The sequence below is a fragment of the Fringilla coelebs genome (genome assembly GCF_963513975.1).
Source record: "Fringilla coelebs genome assembly, chromosome: 21".
Classification (NCBI taxonomy): Eukaryota; Metazoa; Chordata; class Aves; order Passeriformes; family Fringillidae; genus Fringilla; species Fringilla coelebs.
Window position 1 is genome coordinate 12,337,264 of NC_140047.1, and position 19,538 is coordinate 12,356,801.

Consider the following 19,538-nt stretch of genomic DNA (forward strand, 5'->3'; position numbering starts at 1 on the left):
AAGCAGAAATAATGGACTATAAAATTGTCCAAATTCAAGCAAGCTCTTAAAACATTCTGATGCAGATTGAGAATTCATTATTTAGCTGTACTTCCGTGCATTTTGAATGATTCTTCATACTTGTCCTGATAATCTAAAGCCTGTTTCTCATTTGAGTGATGAAAATTCCTGCAATTTTCCTAGAACCTCTAAAAATTTGCTATTATGAAACTCTCTGTGTAGAATGTTTTTGGTTATTAGCTATTAGTTCTGTGTTTAAGAAAAGATTTGTCGAATGAATGAATGAATGAATGAATGAATGAATGAATGAATTTAAAATCTACCTTTATAACTTGCTGGGAATCCTGCAAAGAAATTAGCAAATTAAAAATGAAACTTTGCACCATAAAAATGGCTTTTTTTATTACAGTTTAGGAGACCAAATGGTTGTTTCAGTCACTGTATATTGTTGACATCATAAGAAAGCTGTATCGTATTATAATAATGGGCTTGTTTGCAATTTGTCAGGTAGTTTTGAAGATATTTGGGTTTTGTAGAATTGGAGGAAACCAATAGGAGGGTGCTTGAGTTAACCAGCAGACAAATAAAGAGGTTTAAAGATACTGTATTAAAACCAGTTCTGTTCAAGTTAAAACATGAACAGGTAGTTGTTTTTATAATGACAAATTATTTCCATCATAAAAGTGAATGTCAGAAAAAGCCCCATGTCTGACTGTATTACACTATCAATTCAATATGCCTTAGGCTTTTTAAGTTTTTTGTACCTTCCCTGTATGGCCTGTGATTCCTTCAACTTCCTACTGTTATGTTAATTATTTTCTATTTTAATTCAGAAGCTTATTCCTTTCTATTCTAAAGAGAAAGGACCACTGACTGGAGTGGCCATTTCAGTGCTAGTTAGGAGCATAGTCTGGACGCTTGGTACTGCTTAAAGCAGTCCAAAGCTTTTCCAATTTTATACTGTACCAGTTTTATACTGAAAAAGCTGGCTTAATAGAATCAGAAAGTGATAATTCTGTTAATTTTTGACCAATTTAGCAATATTCCCATCGGACTTTCTTTCAACATGTGTATGATTCACACTCCTTCCTTCCCGCGGTGCTTTGTCAACCGAGGAGAGAGTTGCTCAAGGGAGGGAAGTGGCAGCAGGAAGAGTGAAGGGAGTGGTTTGCCATCAGGGTTTGTCAGGATATTAGAGTGGTTGTTTCCTGTCGTCGTTTCCTGATCAGTTTCTCCAGTTCCTAAGTGCTTGTAGCGCTAGATAGGCGATTCTCTAGCTAGATTGCTACTTGGGTGGAGTATTTAGTTTTCATTTTAAAATGAACAGTTTTAGATTCTTTGCTTTTGTAGGAAAATACAGGTTTCTAAATTGAAGTTATGCCCCGCAGCACCAAGGTTCTTGAAAAAAACTATTTCCTGAGGATGAGCTTGTTGATTTAGACCCATATTTATAAAGTATCCATAACCCCTTTTAAGCTCTTTAACATATAGTTTAGGTCCATTGATTTTAGAGCACTTAAATAAATGCGATTAAATGCCTAAAAGTTTTACTCAGTGGAGGAGCCTAGAGACTTCTCTTGTGGTGTATTTTTTAGTCATTAAGCATTCTCTTGCAGGTAGTTATGTTATAAATAAAATATTTGAAAAATCAAAATTAGCCAAACTGTTTCTCTGACTGTCCTCTGCTGAACAAGAAACATATTTTTACACTGATCAGCCTTTTGATTAAGTACTGAGTGCTTCTTTGTCTCTTAAAAGCTGTCTGAATAACTTGTAAGCTTTTGTGTATGGGTTGTTCCAAATAGCGTATGACAAAGCTTATTTCTTCAACCTGTTGAAGTTTTGTCTTCAGGGAAAAAGAGAAGTTGTGCCGACTTGATAGATGACAGGGAGCTTTTATTTGGATGTGCCAGGTGTTTGTAGCGTAACTGAATTGTTGGATAACAATAGGTGTTTGCTTCTTGGGGAGGACTGAAGAGAAAAACAGGATTTGCCTTTGTATGGGTATTCTGCTTGGAGGAAATGGGCATATCTTTTCCTTGCATTTGTAATGCTGTGAAGTGCAGTTCACTGGTTTTTGTAAGAGGCTTTAGGCTTAATGATGTCATTTGCAAAAGATTTAATAGTTGATTTGTCCTTCATCCTGAGAATCTTGGTGATCTTGGCTTGTATTAAAGTTTATGATTAGAGAGTAAAACACCCTACTAGCAGAAAGGTACTAACATCCAGTTATTTCTGGCTGTGAAGTCTGACAGTTGTCTTCAGCAGAGTAATGCAGTTGGCAAGGAGTGGTTTGAAAGACGTGGCTTTGAGAATGAGTGAAAGTACTATAAAACATCTGGTCATAGAAATTAACTTTGAGTCGGTGATCAGAAATTCAAGGTAAGCAGAAAGAGATAAGAATGTGCCAATCTTAAAAAGGTAAACTTTGAGAAATCAAACAGATAGTTTTTCCAGACAGGGTGCAGTTCAATTGCCAGATTCATTTGCCACAAAACCTTTCAAACCCAAAAGTTAAAAAAGGAAAAGTGGTTTTGTAGGAATAGCAGGAAAAAGAAAAAATGGATGGATCCAGAGAAAAAACATTGTAAAGAAAAATTACCACCCAGACTTAAACCCGAAAGTGTTTATGTAAGATCTGTCTCAGGAAGTCCCTAACCACCACTTGCTGCTGACAGGAAGCAACATCTGGAAAACAGCTATTGTACCTTTGACTTTTTCCTATAGTGTTTTTTGAAGTATTTTCTGCTTTCTGACATTGGATAGTATATGTTTTAAAATGTTAAAATGCATCACTCTTAAAGCATTTAATCTTCTGTAATATATTTTTCCTGATTCATGGGAAATGTATTAGGAAATAGCTGGGTTTTGGGGAAAAATGAAAAAAAAAACATTGACAATATTCTGGAGAAAATGTGATTTGTTTAGGGGGAAAGCTTTGGTAGAAAGGTCCAGATAGCTTCAGAATTTTTTAGCCTGTTTCAGCGGATAACAAAATGATCTGCACCAGTCAGAGATGATTCATGGTACAGCTTCCTGAATATAATTCCAGTTGAGTTCTTGGTAACATTTTCTTTCACAAACTGGTATTTTAGTTTGAAAGTTCCTTGGGTTTTGCTGCACTTATCGATCTGTTTCTCTATATTAGGCTTCATTGCTCTGGTGACAAATGTGGAAGGATTAATTCCTGGAGGTGAATAGGGTGAGATTACTCAGGAAAGACCTTGGGATCAACATCAAATTTTAATTTTGTTAGTTGATGTTGCTGAGACAGATTGAATCAAAATAAGGTGCCCTCTCTAGCTCTATATTTTTATAAGGTAAATTTTGCTTATATCACATGATAAAAGAGATTGCTTGAAGTACTCACTTTATTCACAGTTAAAATTAGGGTCCATTGTCTGCTTGTACATACAGAGCCTTCCTGCTGCAGTAAATTAGTCCATATAACTGCTGTATTCGAAACTCCCCTTCAATAAGAGATATGCGGGTATAGGCTGGCACATTTTTCAAACTTGTCATAGAACAGTAGAGTTGTGGCTTGAAGAGATCCCTGGAGGTTATCTGCTCTACCTTCTGTGGAAAGCACGGCCATAAATTAGGTTATCCAGTGTTCAGTTAAGCCATGTCTTGAGTATTTCCAGCAAGGGAAATTACTGTCCTCCTCTGGGAAACCTATTTCAATATTTAAGTGTATTCACAGAGAAAAAAATTGCTTATATGGTGATAGAATGCTCTCCCATCACTTCTTGACCTGTTGGTGTCACTCTGAAGAGAGTATTTCCATCTTCCCTGTGACTGCTCTGTGTGTACTGGAAGAGCAGTTAGGTTCCCTTCCTGCCTCTTCACTTCTCTAAGCGGAACAAACCCAATTCCTTTAGCCTTTTTTCATATGGCAAGCTTTCCAATCCTGTAATCACCTTCACGGCTGTCCATGGGACCATGTCATAAATGTGTAAAGTCTCTCTTCAGACATTTTATGATGAATACATTTCTGTATGTTACAAATCACATGGTGTTGCCTTAGCAAAGGTTTGTCTTCAGATTTTTTTAGAGTGTTCCGAATCCTACCAAGGTTAACCAGTATATACATTTGGTTTTGTAGAAAATTTTTCCAGCCCTTAATCCTTGGAAAATATCCAGTGTTCTTGAAACCAGCATTACCACAAAACAGTTTGCTTTTTTGCCTATGAGCTAATCTCCTAACAATGGTGTCTTTGGTTTTACAAACTGCTGACTGTAGTAGTTTGGACTTTCTACCACAAGTCCCTCTGTCCTCTGCTTTGTTTAGTGTGATACAACCACACTACCATATGTAGGAAAATGCTTTCATAAATATAGTTGACTACAAATTGGAAATATATCCTTGTCTCTTCTGGCCTTCCTGTCAAACCAGTGTCATTATTCAATTTGTGAGGAGCAAAAAGGAAAAATAATTACTTTCCATAGATTCTCTTCTGTTATGTGTGCCAGTTACTGCATGTCTTGCAGACTTTGCTTCCTGTACTGAAGGAATGCTCTGTGCCCAGACATCTGTGTTACACAGCAGCATATGTGCATTCAGGGGCTGTGAATATCTTTAGAAGTGTCCATGATTGTAAGTGGGGAAGTAAATTGTTCATTAAAACATTTAAAGGGCTTTTTTACCTCTCTTTACACCATGTGTTTGTGGTTTTCACAGTAATAGTACAATTTACCAAATAACTGTGATAGTTTATTATAGTACTTGATCAAAATGTTACCTAAGAATAATAAATTGAAGTCCCCAGGCTTGTGTGAATTACTTCTCTATCAGCTAATTATTTTTGGTTGCAAAGTAGGGAATGTCTGACTGACACCAGTGCACAGATTTAGTTTTGCATCCCGCTGAACACTGCCGTTCTCCATAAATATATTTTTCAGTAAAATTTGGCCTTGGAAATTGTTGTCTGGTGGATGGAGGACTCAAAATGTGCAGGTGGCATTGACTGCTACATTTCAAGTTCTCTTTTTTGCCATATTAATGTTTTCCTGTCTTTAAACTGTTACTAATATTACTTCTTTGTTTGAACTCTCCAGTAGAAGTTTAAAAGCTTGGTATTACTGATTTGGTTTTCTTTTATCGACTTAAAAATAATTTGTCCCCTTTACACAACGTGATTTTTATTAATAAATGTAGTCCTGGATTATTTGGCTGTGCTTTTCCTTAGCATGTGTTGTTACTTCCATGGGACCATAAACTAGTGAACATTGTTGTCTGCATACAATATTCAGCTGCAAAATTAGTTCTGGTGACAATGGAGAAAAGTGAGTATCACTGGAAAATGATACTTGCCTGTGGAAGAAGCTGCCCATGAGCTCACCCTCTGGAAAATATCCCGGTGGCCTCACATCCTAGCTTTTTTCAGTGCACAGTAGCACAAATGTGAGCCAAAGTTTGAAAAGCTAGTGCTGTGTGTTTGCTTTGGCATGGGGCAGCCCTGAGGCTTTCCTTTGAGAAATGGGTCTTGAAGTCTTTCGCTGAAGGGAATAATTCTGTCATTCCTCTGTGCAAAATGAACTGATTCTTATCTATGCCTACTAGCGCATCAAATATATAGAAGAGTTTAAAATACCACTGCCAAGGTTAAAAAAAAATCCAAAAACTTAATTATCCTCCTTGTTTTAAAGGAAGAGAGGGAGAGGAACAATATGGGAAAGGGGTGGCTTGGTGTGTAATTACAAAAAATGTGTTCTTTTATATTCTAGCCTCTTACATTCAGTCTAATTTTTTTGACATCTGTCAGTTTGGGTTTTTTCTTCCTGCACCCCACTACCTACCAAAAGCCCATTTCCTTACACTTTTATTTGCAGGGCCTTTCATCCTTTTCAGTGCTTGTATACCTTGTTGGTCCCCATCTGTATGTTGTCCTGGAAAATAGATTCTTTGTCCTAAAAAAATGCTTACAACCATTGCTACAGAGTGGAAGTGTGTTTATACCTTTAATATCAATGAGAAAAGCTGCAGACTTGCTCAAAATAGATGGAAAGTGGCCTTGCCCAGGCTGCCATAAGGCATGTTGCAGTGGAGAGGCTATGAGCAAATAGAAACTTTACAGTCATAACTCTAGCTACGTTTTGATGTGCCACTTGACAAGAGACAACAGCGAAGAGCTGCTGTATGGAACCTCAGTCTAGGTACGACCTCTAGGCCATTGGAAAACCTTGAGGACTCAGGATTTGCTCAACATTGAACTGCTACAAAGCTACCCTAATATTAGGGAAATTGGAGTTCTTCCCTCATTCTGAGGTGTAAGGTGCCTGGTCTGTGCTGGCCTTGGGTAGGTGTTAGGGTCTCTCGAGCGTGTGGGATGATGGCCAAGGCAGTTCCCAGTGTGGTTGAAACCTTTGTTCAAATAAAGTTCAGAAAAGCTGAAAATAATAATTGGATTTGGTTTTCTCCCTCTAAAAGCTAAGTTAGACTGAGATGTGGAAACAAAGCAGGACAAAAGTGCTGTTTCTGTTTCTCTGGTATGATATGTGAAATTTAGTATGAGGTATAATAAACTGGTATGATTAATAGCTTATCTTCACAAGAGTGAAAAAGGACAAAGAAAGAGCAGGTATTGTTGCCCTTGACAAACTTGTACAAAATTGTCTTCTAAACACATAAAGTCATAGTTTTTTCCTTTTTATCTCTCTGCTTTTGTATATATATTGATAATCTAGGAAAGCAAACCCCAATTACTCCCTCTTCCTTTAAACTCATCCTTTGGCTTGGGGAATCACCGTAGCTGAGAGAAGTAGAGTCACATTGGCATACTTAATCAGTAGGTCTAGAACTGCCAACTACTAATATAAATTACAGAAACAGAGGATTTTTTGTTTCATTTTGTATTAAGAAAAGAGAGCAAATAAAACAGTAATTCAGAACATTCATAACTTTTGATGATACATCATTCTGTTTTTCTAGAGAGAGCAATGAAGATAAGTTGAGAATGGTTTTTAGAAGATGCTTTTTTGGGAGAAATCAATAAATACCGCAGGTTACTGTTAAGATAAAACTGTTAAGGTAGTCAGAGTCATATGAACCTGCTTTATAAACTGTACTTATATTTATGAGATATATAAAAATATATAAATATTAATGTATATAAAAGCATATTAAAACAATTATATATCTTTATAAATAAATATATAAAAATGGGATCTATTTCTTCAAGAGAGGATTTTTAATATGGGATGAAAATTTCTGAAGGACTGACCTGTGTCATTGCAGAAAGTTAATCTAGACTATAAAACTTGACCTGATTTCTAAGCTTCTTTTTTCTTTGTTTTAACTTCAGTATGACTGGAAATTCCCATGGTTTGTATGTTATTCAGTTGTTAATCCAGCTCTATTTCACTCATTTACAAGGTCTAAACGTCCCTTTCGGTTTTGGTGGGATTATTAAATTGCCTTTGGTCTCTGGAGCACTCTCCTATTTATCATGTCAGTGGGTCTAATGGGCATATATGGTTCTTTCATAGTCCAAAATCACAGATTGCTGGGCACTTGAGAGACAGTTATGGCCTTATGGTTTCCAGGCAAAGCATTAAACAGTTCATAACAAACTGAATTTGTTCTGGCTTGTTGTCGCCTCTTTGTCTGTCTCTTCAGTTTTCAATAACAGGTCATGTGATTTCTTCATTCATTCCTCCCTAAGCAGTGTAAGGCATTTTCAGAATGCATGAATGAATAAGATAGAAATATAAAGAAATTAGGTATTGCAACCTGGCTAATGCTGGACCTAACACAGTGTGATCCAATGCGCAATGTACCGGTCCGGAGAGTAGAGGAAACAGATAATGTGTTGAGCTCAGCTTGAGTGAGAAAAAGTCTTGCAAGGGATTTCCATAAAGTATTCCTAAGTCTCAGGGCAGAAAAGTTCATGGGGCTCTTCCCCACTGGTGGCAGACAAAGGAGGTATTGCAGGTCTCTGGTCATGGGAGCCAGCAGCACTGTGTTCCCCCACTGTCAGCACCACTGGGGCAGCTCTCATTCTTTTTTTAGCGTCCTTTTTGTGGTCCTGCAAATTGCTCATAGTAGGCAGTAGCCTAAGTGCAAAAAAGCTTTTCTGTCTTTTTAAGGGGTGTCATGGAACTCAAGCAGTAATTATAGAAATTTTCAAAATGCAAATCCCAAACTCTCCTTTGTTTAATGGGCCCAGAGCACAGGGGTGGTAAACAGCTTCTGGCTGCTATATTCATTCAAAATTATGCAACTGTTTCTGTTTGAAACACTAGATCAATTGGTTGATTGATTTGTTCATTTCAGGAATTTATCTCTTGGATTTAATCTACATAGATTCTGCATATCCTGCTTCAGACAGCATCATGGAGAATGAACAAAGATCCAATCAAATGAACAATATTCTCCGAATAATAGCTGACCTGCAAGTATCCTGCAACTATGGTTGGTAAATTTTGTTATGCCTATCAAGCCTTAAATTAAATTTCTTTAGTGCAAAATTGTGGAAGCAGATTTTGAGGGAGCACAAGAGGCTAATGTTGGTAGAGTTGAACACTAGTAAGTGATGTAGCTTCCACTTCTGTGTAGCTTCAGTCTTACCAGTAAATTGGGCAGATAAGCATGTATTCAAAATTTTAACAGCGGTAACAGAGGTTGTGTAGAGTTTACTGTTACATGTGGGGTACAAATGACATACTTTCAAGTGCAGCTATTGCCTTTGGCTTATATACAGTTTCCACCAGAGGCAATCAGAGAGAATTATCTCAATATCTTCCCTTTACTTTGCACTAGATATGATGTCTAGAGTGTGGAATGCGTTCATTTGGTTGTCATTTTGTTGTTAGCATCCTGGTGATATATTTACAAAATGAAATACAAATATTTTAGTCTACGTTGCAGTTGTTCAATGTGCTAAGTTTTTGCACCTATGTTGCTACTGAATGAAGTCAGGAAAACAAGGGGTTGTTTCTTTTTGTTAACAGAATTTTACTCTAAAAATTATTACTGCAGTTCTAGCCAGCTAGTGAAACTGTATATCAATAAATGTGCTGGTTTTGGTATCTTAGTGAATACTCAGTGTACTCTTGGTGACTTAGCATGACTTTTCATTGGTTAAAGTTGTAACAAGCTGAAAAGCCTTGAGTGCAGCTAAACAATAAAATTCAGAAAATTTAAAAGCTGCAGTTTTGGAGAGCTTAAAGAAAAAGGATTGTTAGATCGTAAAAAGACAAGGTGAGATGTTAACTGTGTAAGCTTAAGTATCCAGGCCTTTTTTATCAACTTCAGTTTTCAAAGTATTTAAAGGTAGGAAATAGGCATAATTATGTATGATTCTGAACAGCTAGATTATTCAGGTGTTATTTTCTTATTGTGAGTTTCATATTGTCTCTGAATACTTTGGATGACAAAGAAACCTCCTTATTTCATTGACCCTTTCCTTTTTACAGTTTTGGTAGGTTGCTGCAGTGCTTTGCATTAACTTTGAGTCCTTTGTTAAAATCGAGATGAAAGTTAAAATATGCCCTTGAAACAATATTCTGGCATAATGCATGCCTTTAAAACAGTTACCTTTACAAGAGCGCAAAACTTACATTATGTACTACAAGGCATTTTCCTGTAAATGCACCATGTGTCAAGAGGTTTTTCTGTCATTCTGAACTTAGTGTCTTTCATTCTTGATATTCAGCATTGTAATTATTAATTAGTTATTTTATAACTTTTAAGTCTCCTCAGTTCTTGGACATATGAGAACTGCTAATACCTGTGGCTAGAGGCTTTGATTTTCTCCAGAACAATGAACAAAAAATTCAAGCAGTTTTGCAGCAGATAATTTTTTTCCATCAGTGAGATAGCATCTAATAAAATCCACCAGCTTTCATGATGATGAAATGCATCTGTATACTCTTTAACAACTGAGAGCATCACTTTTGCTCAGTTAAGTCTTTAACACCTTTTTAGAGTCAAAGTAGTATTTCTGCCCAATTTACTTTTTAGCGAGGTTCCAATTCTGTTTCCATGAAGGTATCATAAGGACAAGAAAAAAAAAAACCTGAAAAAATTATAATTTTGGATGACATAAATGTTAATGTCTTTTGTTTGTTTGTTTGAACTCCCCACAGATCATCTCACAACACTTCCCCATGTGCAAAAGTATTTGAAGTCTGTCCGTTACATTGAAGAACTTCAGAAGTTTGTAGAAGATGACAATTACAAGTAAGTGCTGTTTTTTTCTTCGCGCATTGGGAAATGTAACAGAAAGATTATGTAGTCATTAGTTTTATTTAGAGCTGAGCAAAAAGCCCTTGGCTGAAGATGTTTTAGGGTGTTTCTGCTAAGTAAAATCCAGAATGACTGTCTTTCTTTATGACTATAGGCAAATTTACAAAGGGAAATATACTAGTGAAAAGTAACAGTTTAGAGTAGATGGAAAGCTAGTCTCTATTCTATTACATGATGAATGGGTTCTGGGAATTTTGTTCAGTAACACTAAAGTAATCTCCAAGATATCCAGCATTGACTCTAAAATATTATGAATAATACATTGAGAACATCTACCAGTGTCAAGTTTTTTTTTTAATAAGTTGATACTTATGATTTGGGGGTTTAAGCCTGTTAAAACAATGTTTACAAAAGACTCTGAGAAGAGTTAACCCACACAGAGGTTTGAAGCAGATGCCAGAGAGCACATTGGTCAATATGTGAATGTGCTCTAGTCAAAAGAAATTATAATCCCAGGCCAGTAATTCTGAGAGAACTAGAAAATTAAGTCATAGGCTAAGGAACCAAGGTTTTAAATAGGTCAACCAATGCAATGCTATTAGATGCAATGCTATTAATTGGCTATTGACAAATAGAGTAACTCTTTAGGTGAGCAGAATTTGAAGTATTCAAAGCAAACATATGTTCAGTCACGCAATGCTAGTATAAAATATTTTAGCATATGTTTTAGAGAGCAGGGTGGTAATGAACTTCCTTAAAACCAGTCTTGTTACCAGTTTTGTTAAATACTTCAGTTAAGAATGTTGTCTCAGAATTTATGTGTACTTAGACTGTATGCTAATAAAACAGTGATGGAAGGGTTCATTGAAATAGGATGTGGTTTGGATATCACAAAGAAAGAAACTGATGACTAAAATGATAGTGCCACAAACCCCAGAATACAGAACTATTGCTAGGACAGTACAGCCAATGTTACTGAATTTTTTCTTGCATCAAGCAAGTGAATGAAGACAAAGAATAGTCTTTCACAGAAGTTTAGCTGCTCCATGAGGAGGCTGAACAAAACTTATTAATCTTTGCTGAAACAAGGGTGATATTAGTTGCATCAAAGCAGTCCAGTCCTCAAAGCTGTCCCTTAGGGCATTTCTGACCGTTATTTGTGTACCAAACAAGACGGGTCTAGCATATCTGGAACATTCTGGGCTACCTGTCTAGCATTTAAACAGTAGGTCCTATGACAGTAGTTCAAGCAACAGAAGGTTTCTGGGAGCTTCTGCTGGAAGGATATTGTCCCCAGAATATATCCCCCCATATTCAGCAAATCTCTATGCTGATTCTTTTCTTAAAGATTTTACTTTCAATTTTTGTTTCATTTTGGATTATTAATACCGACTCTTCAGTTTTGAAGTTTCAGTTTTTTGTGGGCAGTTTCTGAGGCTTATATCTAGGATTTATCTTGATGTGTCTCTTAACTGAACTCTTGCAGTATAATTTTGGAATGTTGAAATTTGTTATGTCAACATTTAGACCATGCACTAAAACTAGCCTTCCTTACCATGGTAAACAAAGATTTGTTTTTTGAAAAGGATTCCTGAAACAGAAAATAAATCCTAATACTACTGTGATATTGGATGAATATCACAGAATAGTGACATGCAAGATGAATTTCTGATGATACACAGGGGCAAACTCTAAACAGAGTGTCTTTATGCATTATGAATGGTTTATTAGGCATACTGGAACCAAGTTCATTTTTTATTTAAAATAATGCTAGTGATTGACATTGAACATGAGAGTGTCGTTAGGTGTGTGAGCATATGGATGATGCATGTTGGTAGTAAGCACATCAGGTCTCAAAGTATGCACTGATCTATTGAAAGTATCATGCTAAGCCTCTCAGAGGCCACAGATTCTGGCTTCAGGAGTCCTCTTTGGGAAACACTGAGCATGTGTGTGCATGTGTGGAACTTGTGCTGCTCCATGGAAAATGGAGTGTCAGAGGAATTGCAAAATTGAATTTGGGTGGTGGCAAACAAGCCAGGGCTGATTGAAACTGTACTGACTGTCAGTATCTCTTCTTGGAAATAAAGAATGTTTTTCATCACTTCCAGCCTTCTGGAGAAGAGTGGGAATAGAGGAGAAGGTGGCTCAGGAATGACATCGCGTTGCCAGAATATATTCCCTTTTCTCAACAGTTTATTTTAAATATAACATGTCAGCATGAGTTTTTTATATTTATCAAAATACATTTAGGCTTGCATTTATTTGTTCTTCTTTTTACACATTCTGTATTTTCGTAGGTTGAAAACAGATAAATTGCATTCTAGTTTTTCTGGAAACATTGCAGAATTCTGGCATCATGGAAGTTGACGTCCAAACTGCCAGAGACTTAGAAAGGGCTAAGATTCAGAGTGCAGTTTAACATAACCAAAGAGATAACCAACATTATCTAACTTCCCATATTCTGGGGACATGACCAATGGAGGGTGATGTAATCTTATTTGATAGCACTGAAGACTCATCTGTTGCTCTGTTAGTGAATTTCTAAGTGCAGCGCACAACACACGTGCTTTCTAGATGGCGTAATCATAGCATAGCTCTTCCCTAAAGCCTTGTTAAAAACATAAAGGTGTTAGGTTTTTCTTCCTGCTGTTATGTTCCTCTTTTCTTCCTCACAAGAATAATTTTAGACAGAAAGAGAGAGAAATAGTATAATACAAGTAGTTGCATGGAAGTTGATCTCACTTGCTTTTGTCACTAAAGAAGGTGTAAGAATGCACTTGCCTTAAGTCTTCATTAAGGACTTCATTAAGTTCTTTTGTCTTTTTTCCATACTGAAAGAAATTCCCATGTGATCAACATTTGAATCGTGCAATGACTTGTATTATTGTAACTCTCTGAGAGAGTTATGTTACTTCTTCCTGGCCACAGGAAGAAAGAAAAGTAGTCTGGAAAGAAATGATTCATTACCTACTTGAAATACATTACTTTGGGTAGTTAAAAGAATCTAGTACTGTCAGAAGAATAGAAATTTGAAAACATGAAATAGGACTGTAGCTTTGTTAACTGACTTCACACTAAAATGTAGTTGACAAGGTTGGAATATTGTAGAGAAGGAACTGAAAGGTATTCCCAATAAAGAGTAATAAGGAAAGTGATGACCGAGCCAAATGTGATATTTTGAAATGCTGTCATAGGTTTCTCCCTCCACCCATTTGCATGTTTTTATCTAATGTTAGAAAGCCTTTCCTTGGGGTGCACAGCAGGGTGCTGCAGCTTTCCAGCTTTTGTGTGTGTTCACTGCTGTGCAATGACAGCAGTTATTTCCTTCGGATTTATGCCCATTCCATTAAAATTTACTTAACATTGTAGTCCTTCATACCTTTCTGTCAGACAAAAATACCCTTTTCTACAGAGCAAAGGACCCATGAATGTCTAGTTAAGACTGCCTAAACTTAAGAAATGGCAGAAGTGATGTGCATTGGGAGATTGAGATTTGTTGGAGTGCTGAGAGCACAAGAGTGAGTGAGTACGTAACAAAACACACGGAGTGAGGCAGCGTGGCATATAATACTTTCTTCTAATCACTTTCTTTTACTATTAGGTGTCAGTCACTTTGCTCTATTAAGCTTCTTTTCTGTAAGTCACAGTAACAAAATAGATATTTCTGTGTGCACATTTTGACATGGTAACAGTAAATTTGCTTTCATGTTTTAGAGGGAATAAAAATGTTAGGTTTGTATAGGAATTACTAACTGTTTGAGATTTTTTTTTCCCTAAGGTGAAGGACTGGATGAACTTATGCTTTTGAACTGAGAGGGAAGATTAAATAATGATTTCTCTTTCTGCTTTCATAGACTTTCCTCAGAGTTTCTTTCTGGGTTCTTACAGGTAGTGATTTACTTAAAGAAAAATTGTTTTGTTACATCACAGAATAAATAACTACACTTCCAAGGAAGTAAAATTCCTAGTTAGCACTGCCAAAATAATTACTTCTTCAATTTCTTTCAACTTTTATTGAGAATTTTTTTTTTTGTTAATTTCTCTAAAAACTTGTTTTTCCAGATTATCTTTAAGAATTGAGCCAGGTAACAGCTCTCCTCGACTGGTTTCCTCCAAAGAAGATCTTGCAGGTATAAAACATCATTTGAAAATTTGAGTAAGGAAATAATTTAAATTACAGAAATCCTCTATTGAAGTATATGGGAAAACCCAGAGGTGCATCAATAGCATGAGTCAACAAGAAAGATTGCTGACTTGTATAAAAGCAGTTGCAGTTCAAGAGATATCACAGAGTGTTTGCTAGTGTTGGAACAGGTGTCAGATTATGGGATTTTTTTTTTTTTTACAAATGCTTGTGTTTTCATCATTATTTAATAGGTGAAGAAAAAAGAGCCCTCTTGCAGTACAAAAAAAAACCAATGCAGTGAATAACACAGGAAATCCTTCAGGTTTCTGTGTGATCACATACATTTGAGACAATTTCATTGTGGACAGCAGGGGAACAAAATATTTGTAGCAACAATAGCTTCTAGAAACATCAGTAGCTTCTAGAAACATCTGGAAAACTAGAGTACCATCTATAAGTTGACAAAAGCTAATCTGCTGTTTATTGCTATGACCAGACTAAACAAACATCAGGCTATGTGAAATGTACTTCCTGCTATATGAGCCATTATCTCAAAAGCTGTTCTGTTTTAATCTCTTGAACCTCAATGGCCAAATTTCTGTCTCATTATCTAAAACCATGTGTGAATGTAAAAACCCCAAGGAGTCCAGACCACATCTGACATGCATTTATTTAATTTAATTGGCATTCAAAATGTCTTTTTTTTTCACCAATTAAAGGCAAAGTAAATGAGAGAAAGAAAAAAGAAGATGCTAAATGTAAAATGAAGAAAAGGCCCATGTGTTTTTCCTTTGCCTCCCAGCTCTTCATGTTGGCTGCTGTCAAATGACCAGTTGTTTATAGGGAACCTCTTGTTTGTCCTAGTATTGTGATTGCTATTCCCAGAGTCAGATAAACATTTGACCTGGTCTCCAATTTCTATAGGAAGGCGTTTTTCCTTTCCCTGCTTAATGCTTAGTATTATTAATTTCTGCATAAAGGAATAGTTCACAGGATATTTTTGTATTTTATTAGATGAGTTCAAAAGTAGTTCGTAATGAACGCGTTCTTCATACAGAAATGCATTTGGCAGTCAACTTCCCCACAGGAGCCATCACAGTATGGTCCTCTGTATCTGTGTCTGGAAAGGTGTTGATAAGTTACCAGGCTTCTGCTAAGCAGTGCCCACTGCATCAAGGCCATCTCTCCAAATCCAACACCCTGCCAAAAAGGCCAGTAGGCTGGGGATGGGCACGAAGTTGGGAGGGTACATAGCAAGGACAGCTGATATCAGCTGCCCAAAGAGATATTCTATACCAAATGACACACTCATCAATAAAAGCTAAGAGAAAGGGGGGAGTGAGGCATTTATTATAAAGGTGTTTATCTTCCTAAGCATGTGCTACAATGCTTGGGTTGGGCCGTGGCTTCTTATTGCTTGCTGATGAGAAGTAGATGATAAATTTTTCTTTTGATTTCTTTTGCTTCTGCAAACAGTCGTTCTCAGCCCACAAAGGTTTTGTACCTTATTTTCTTCACTTTGTCCTGTGAAAGCTGGGGAGTACTGACAGCCCATGAAAGTCAACCCACCACATCATGCCATATTTTCTTTTGCTTTTGTGAGGATTTGATTTTTCTTACTGGAGACTCGAAACGAAGTCATTGCCTCTCGTTTGGTTACATCTTTCTTACATTTATAAAGCAGACAAGGAAGCTCTTTTTATTTTCTGGCTTTTAGTTTGTATTACTCACGTCTGCATGCTCAACTCTTGAACTTTGATGTTAACACTTAATTTTGTAGGATTATGGAATATAATTTCAGACCTAGCAGCATGGCATGTGATCATCACCGGTACTCTGTAAGTCTTAATCAAGGGCTGAGATCTTATTAGAACTCTAACAGAAGGCAATTAAAAATACAGTTCCAAAGTTGGAAATGAGAATTTTGAACTTGTCTGATCTAGGTAAGGAATACAGCATGATACTGCAGTGATCTCAGCTGGAGTCCACAAAAAATGATTGGGACAAGGTTCAGTAGTACCTACTTCATTGAATATGTGATCCTATAGTATTTGGTAGTATTAGGAGAGGGTGAATTTTCCCTTCTGAATCTGCAGTGCCCTTAAGTGCTCTCTAAGGTAGCTTTACTCAGAGTGAGAATTAATGTGATGACTAGAAACCAAGTGCTGAGTCATTCCTATTGCTCCATTCTTCTGTTAGCATTTCCTTCGAAAGCTTGACCCTTTTGTGGACTGCTGTATTTATTTCTTGCTCAGCTAGAGAGTTTTCACTTACTGCCAGTCAGACAATGAATGCCATCAGCATTTTGTAATACCCACAGGAATTTTTCAGTGAGCTGCACCTGTGTGGCTGGAAAAATGCTACTAAATGGAATCCACTACATTTTACTGAAAGGAGAAAGTAAAGTAAGTTAGCATGAATTCAAATTGAAATCTAACTAACCATGAAGGCAATAATGTATTGTTTATTTCACAACATTAATAAACAGGAGTATTGCCATATGTTAGTTTCGAATAATTCTGAACAAAAATACTCAGATATTAGTAATGAGATATTTGAACATGGAGAATTAAAAATAGCACATTTACAGGTATTGCTGTCCATTTTATTTGGATTCAAATTATACCTTGAAATTAATTCCACTTTGGACATTGTATGCCAGAAGTAAGTCCTTTGCAGGCGGTAAGCTACAATGACAATAGAAGATCTTAAAATACTTTGGGCAGTAGTTTATTGTTCCAGTTAATAGTTTAAGGCATGGGAGTTTGATAATAGTGATTTAAATTTAAAGGTTCTTAGCCCATAAGGCCAGTCATCAGTTCAGTTGTCTCGATACAGAGGTTAATACATTCCTAATAGCAATAAATCCAGCTGTTTTGCCTGTGACATGCTGCCTCCTTAGAGATCAGCATGTGTATCCAGGGACAGAAAAAAAGTTCAATGTCATTGGTGATAATTCTAAAGCCTATAATGGGATTAAGTGCAGGGAATAGTGTCATCTTTGTGTTCTAAAACATAATTGCACGTGTTGATGATGGAAATGGGTTTTGTTTGCCAGCACTGCGAATTTATCTTCCACCCAGTTTTCTCTCTTTCAAAAAAATACTAACAGTTTACTGTAGCCAGAGACATTGTGGGGTTTTTTTTCAGTTAAGTCCTGCAGCATTTCTATTTGCAAAGTGCTGGAGAAAACCATGTGTCCATTTTCCACTTCTTTTGCCAACTAGTTTTCCAGTAAATTCAAACAGGAGGCAGGCATCTGATTAAAGTGTCTATGTCACAACAAGCTATGTTTTATATATTAGTGGCTAAAAGGGTCTCATTTAATTACCAAATGCATATGTAATTGTGAATAGTGCTTTCACAGGAGGATTTAATGTCTTCCATAATGCTGCAGAGATTCTTGTCCCTCTCAAGTATCATTTAAGAAGGAGCTTTAAGCAGTTTAGTTGGATGCTTTTGGGAACTGTGTGATTCACACAGCTTCCTTGGCAGCAACTTACGTCTGTTCATTCTGCCTTGCTGTGGTTTGAGAGAGAGAGAGAGAGAGAATGTAGCTGGAGAGCTTATAGTATGCTAACTGTTCACAGTTTCTAGTTGAATTAGCTGTAAAAGACATCTCTGTTCCTGCAGTGTTAGCTGAAAGGTGCTTGCCATTTATGGTATGGCTGTTAGGTTGTTTTGGAAGGAATAACTCAATAAATTTTCCCAGAACAAAGGAAAAGATTTAATGCAATATATGGTAAATGTAAGCCTTCTAAGCAACTGAAGTTACTCAGAATTTGCACACCAACTAGCTCAGTAGAGAAATGCTCTGTTATGCATACTCTTTCTCATCATGTTATTGGGAAAAGTTCAGGGTGCAGTGCTAAGCAGAACATACAAAGTGATTCACTCAGTCTCTGGAATATAGCATATTTACTCTGTCTTGAAAAACAATATAAGAAGTTGAAATAATGGTAAAATAATTACCATATCCAGAAAATTGTATCTAATACTAAGGGACTCAAAGACTGGTCTTAACAATTCTGTGGTTTTTAATGAAACCCTTCATTAAAATTAACACCTAGCATTAAATTTTAGCAACAGCCAGGCCTCTGCTGTGGGTGGCCCTTATTTTGGGGCATTTGTTATTGCAGTAGTCAGGGATGGATCCTCACACCTCCTTTTTTTTTGTTTTGTTTTCCTTTTTTTTTTTTCTCCCCAAGTAGGTCTTGGTGTAATTCTTGAGGGGAAAATAATTAGACCAGAGGTTTTCTGTTACCATTATACCAGGACTGTGAAATAATTAATCTGAAACAGGTATATTCTCTTCTTTGTTACCGGAGTAAAATTCAGCCCATATTGCCAAGCCCATTCAGCTTTGAGAGCTAGCTCATAACAAACTTAGAATATATATTTTAATTAATTACAAGAGGTTGATTATTGGGTATAGAGTATGTGATACATAGGAGTTGAAAATCTAGAAACAGAAGGAAGAAAGACTCGGGATGTTTGCACATTTGTAACCCTCTGAACTAACTATACTACATTAGTGATATCTCTACAGCAGTTACAGCATTTTATAATAAAAAAACCCCACACCGTCATTTTCCATGTAAACACTGAGTTTGACATTTAGTTTTGCCATTTGTTTTAGTGGTTGCTTTGGCAACTAATAAATAGTTTGTGTTAAGTGCTTTAGCAGCCAGTCATTCTGTGGAAATGAGGATTGTCTAATCCTTGTGCAAGTTCTTGGTCATTGCTTCATGTGCACCATGTCTGCTTTTCTTACACAAGGACTTAGGGTAGAAATGGAAGAACTAAGTTTTCTTCACATAAATTTACAGACTGCCCAGAAAATTTAGTCTTTGGTTTACGTTTTCTTCCTCTGTGATACTTTCCTGAGAAACTTTTACAACTCACTGGAATATTTTTGAAATAAATTAACACCAGACAAATCAGTGGATTCACATGTTATCAACCACTAAATCCGGCTGGAATTAGTGTACTGTGGATTTTTTCTTAACATACCAAAGCCTCACAAAAATTGTAGAAGAATATTCTGTCAAAACAAATACAAAATCTCCATGGAGAGAATGATTGTGCTCAGTTCCTCACTTTCTATTACTTTCTGTGCCTCCTTACCAAACAAGTCTAATGTCCTAGTTCATTGATGCTTATTTTAACTACCAACCTGTTATCCTGAGGAATGTCACAAATATAAACCAGCCAGAGGAC

At 36.5% G+C, this 19,538-nt stretch overlaps 1 protein-coding gene across 10 annotated transcripts in view; it reads left to right on the forward strand.

Moving 5' to 3' along the window:
* The window catches only part of RALGPS1 (Ral GEF with PH domain and SH3 binding motif 1), a 74,260-nt gene that overhangs the window by 37,802 nt on the left and 16,920 nt on the right, over positions 1 to 19,538 (forward strand). For 9 of the 10 annotated variants that reach the window (XR_014616670.1, XR_014616671.1, XM_084219880.1 and 6 more), the window contains 3 exons: positions 8,276 to 8,413; positions 10,090 to 10,183; positions 14,255 to 14,322. Coding sequence is in view for 8 of the 10 variants with exons in the window: in XM_084219880.1 (XP_084076006.1) it covers positions 8,276 to 8,413; positions 10,090 to 10,183; positions 14,255 to 14,322 (300 nt within the window). In the remaining 2 variants the exon portion in view is untranslated. The remainder of the gene's footprint in view (positions 1 to 8,275; positions 8,414 to 10,089; positions 10,184 to 14,254; positions 14,323 to 19,538) is intronic. The other variant, XM_084219884.1, reaches the window with a different exon arrangement.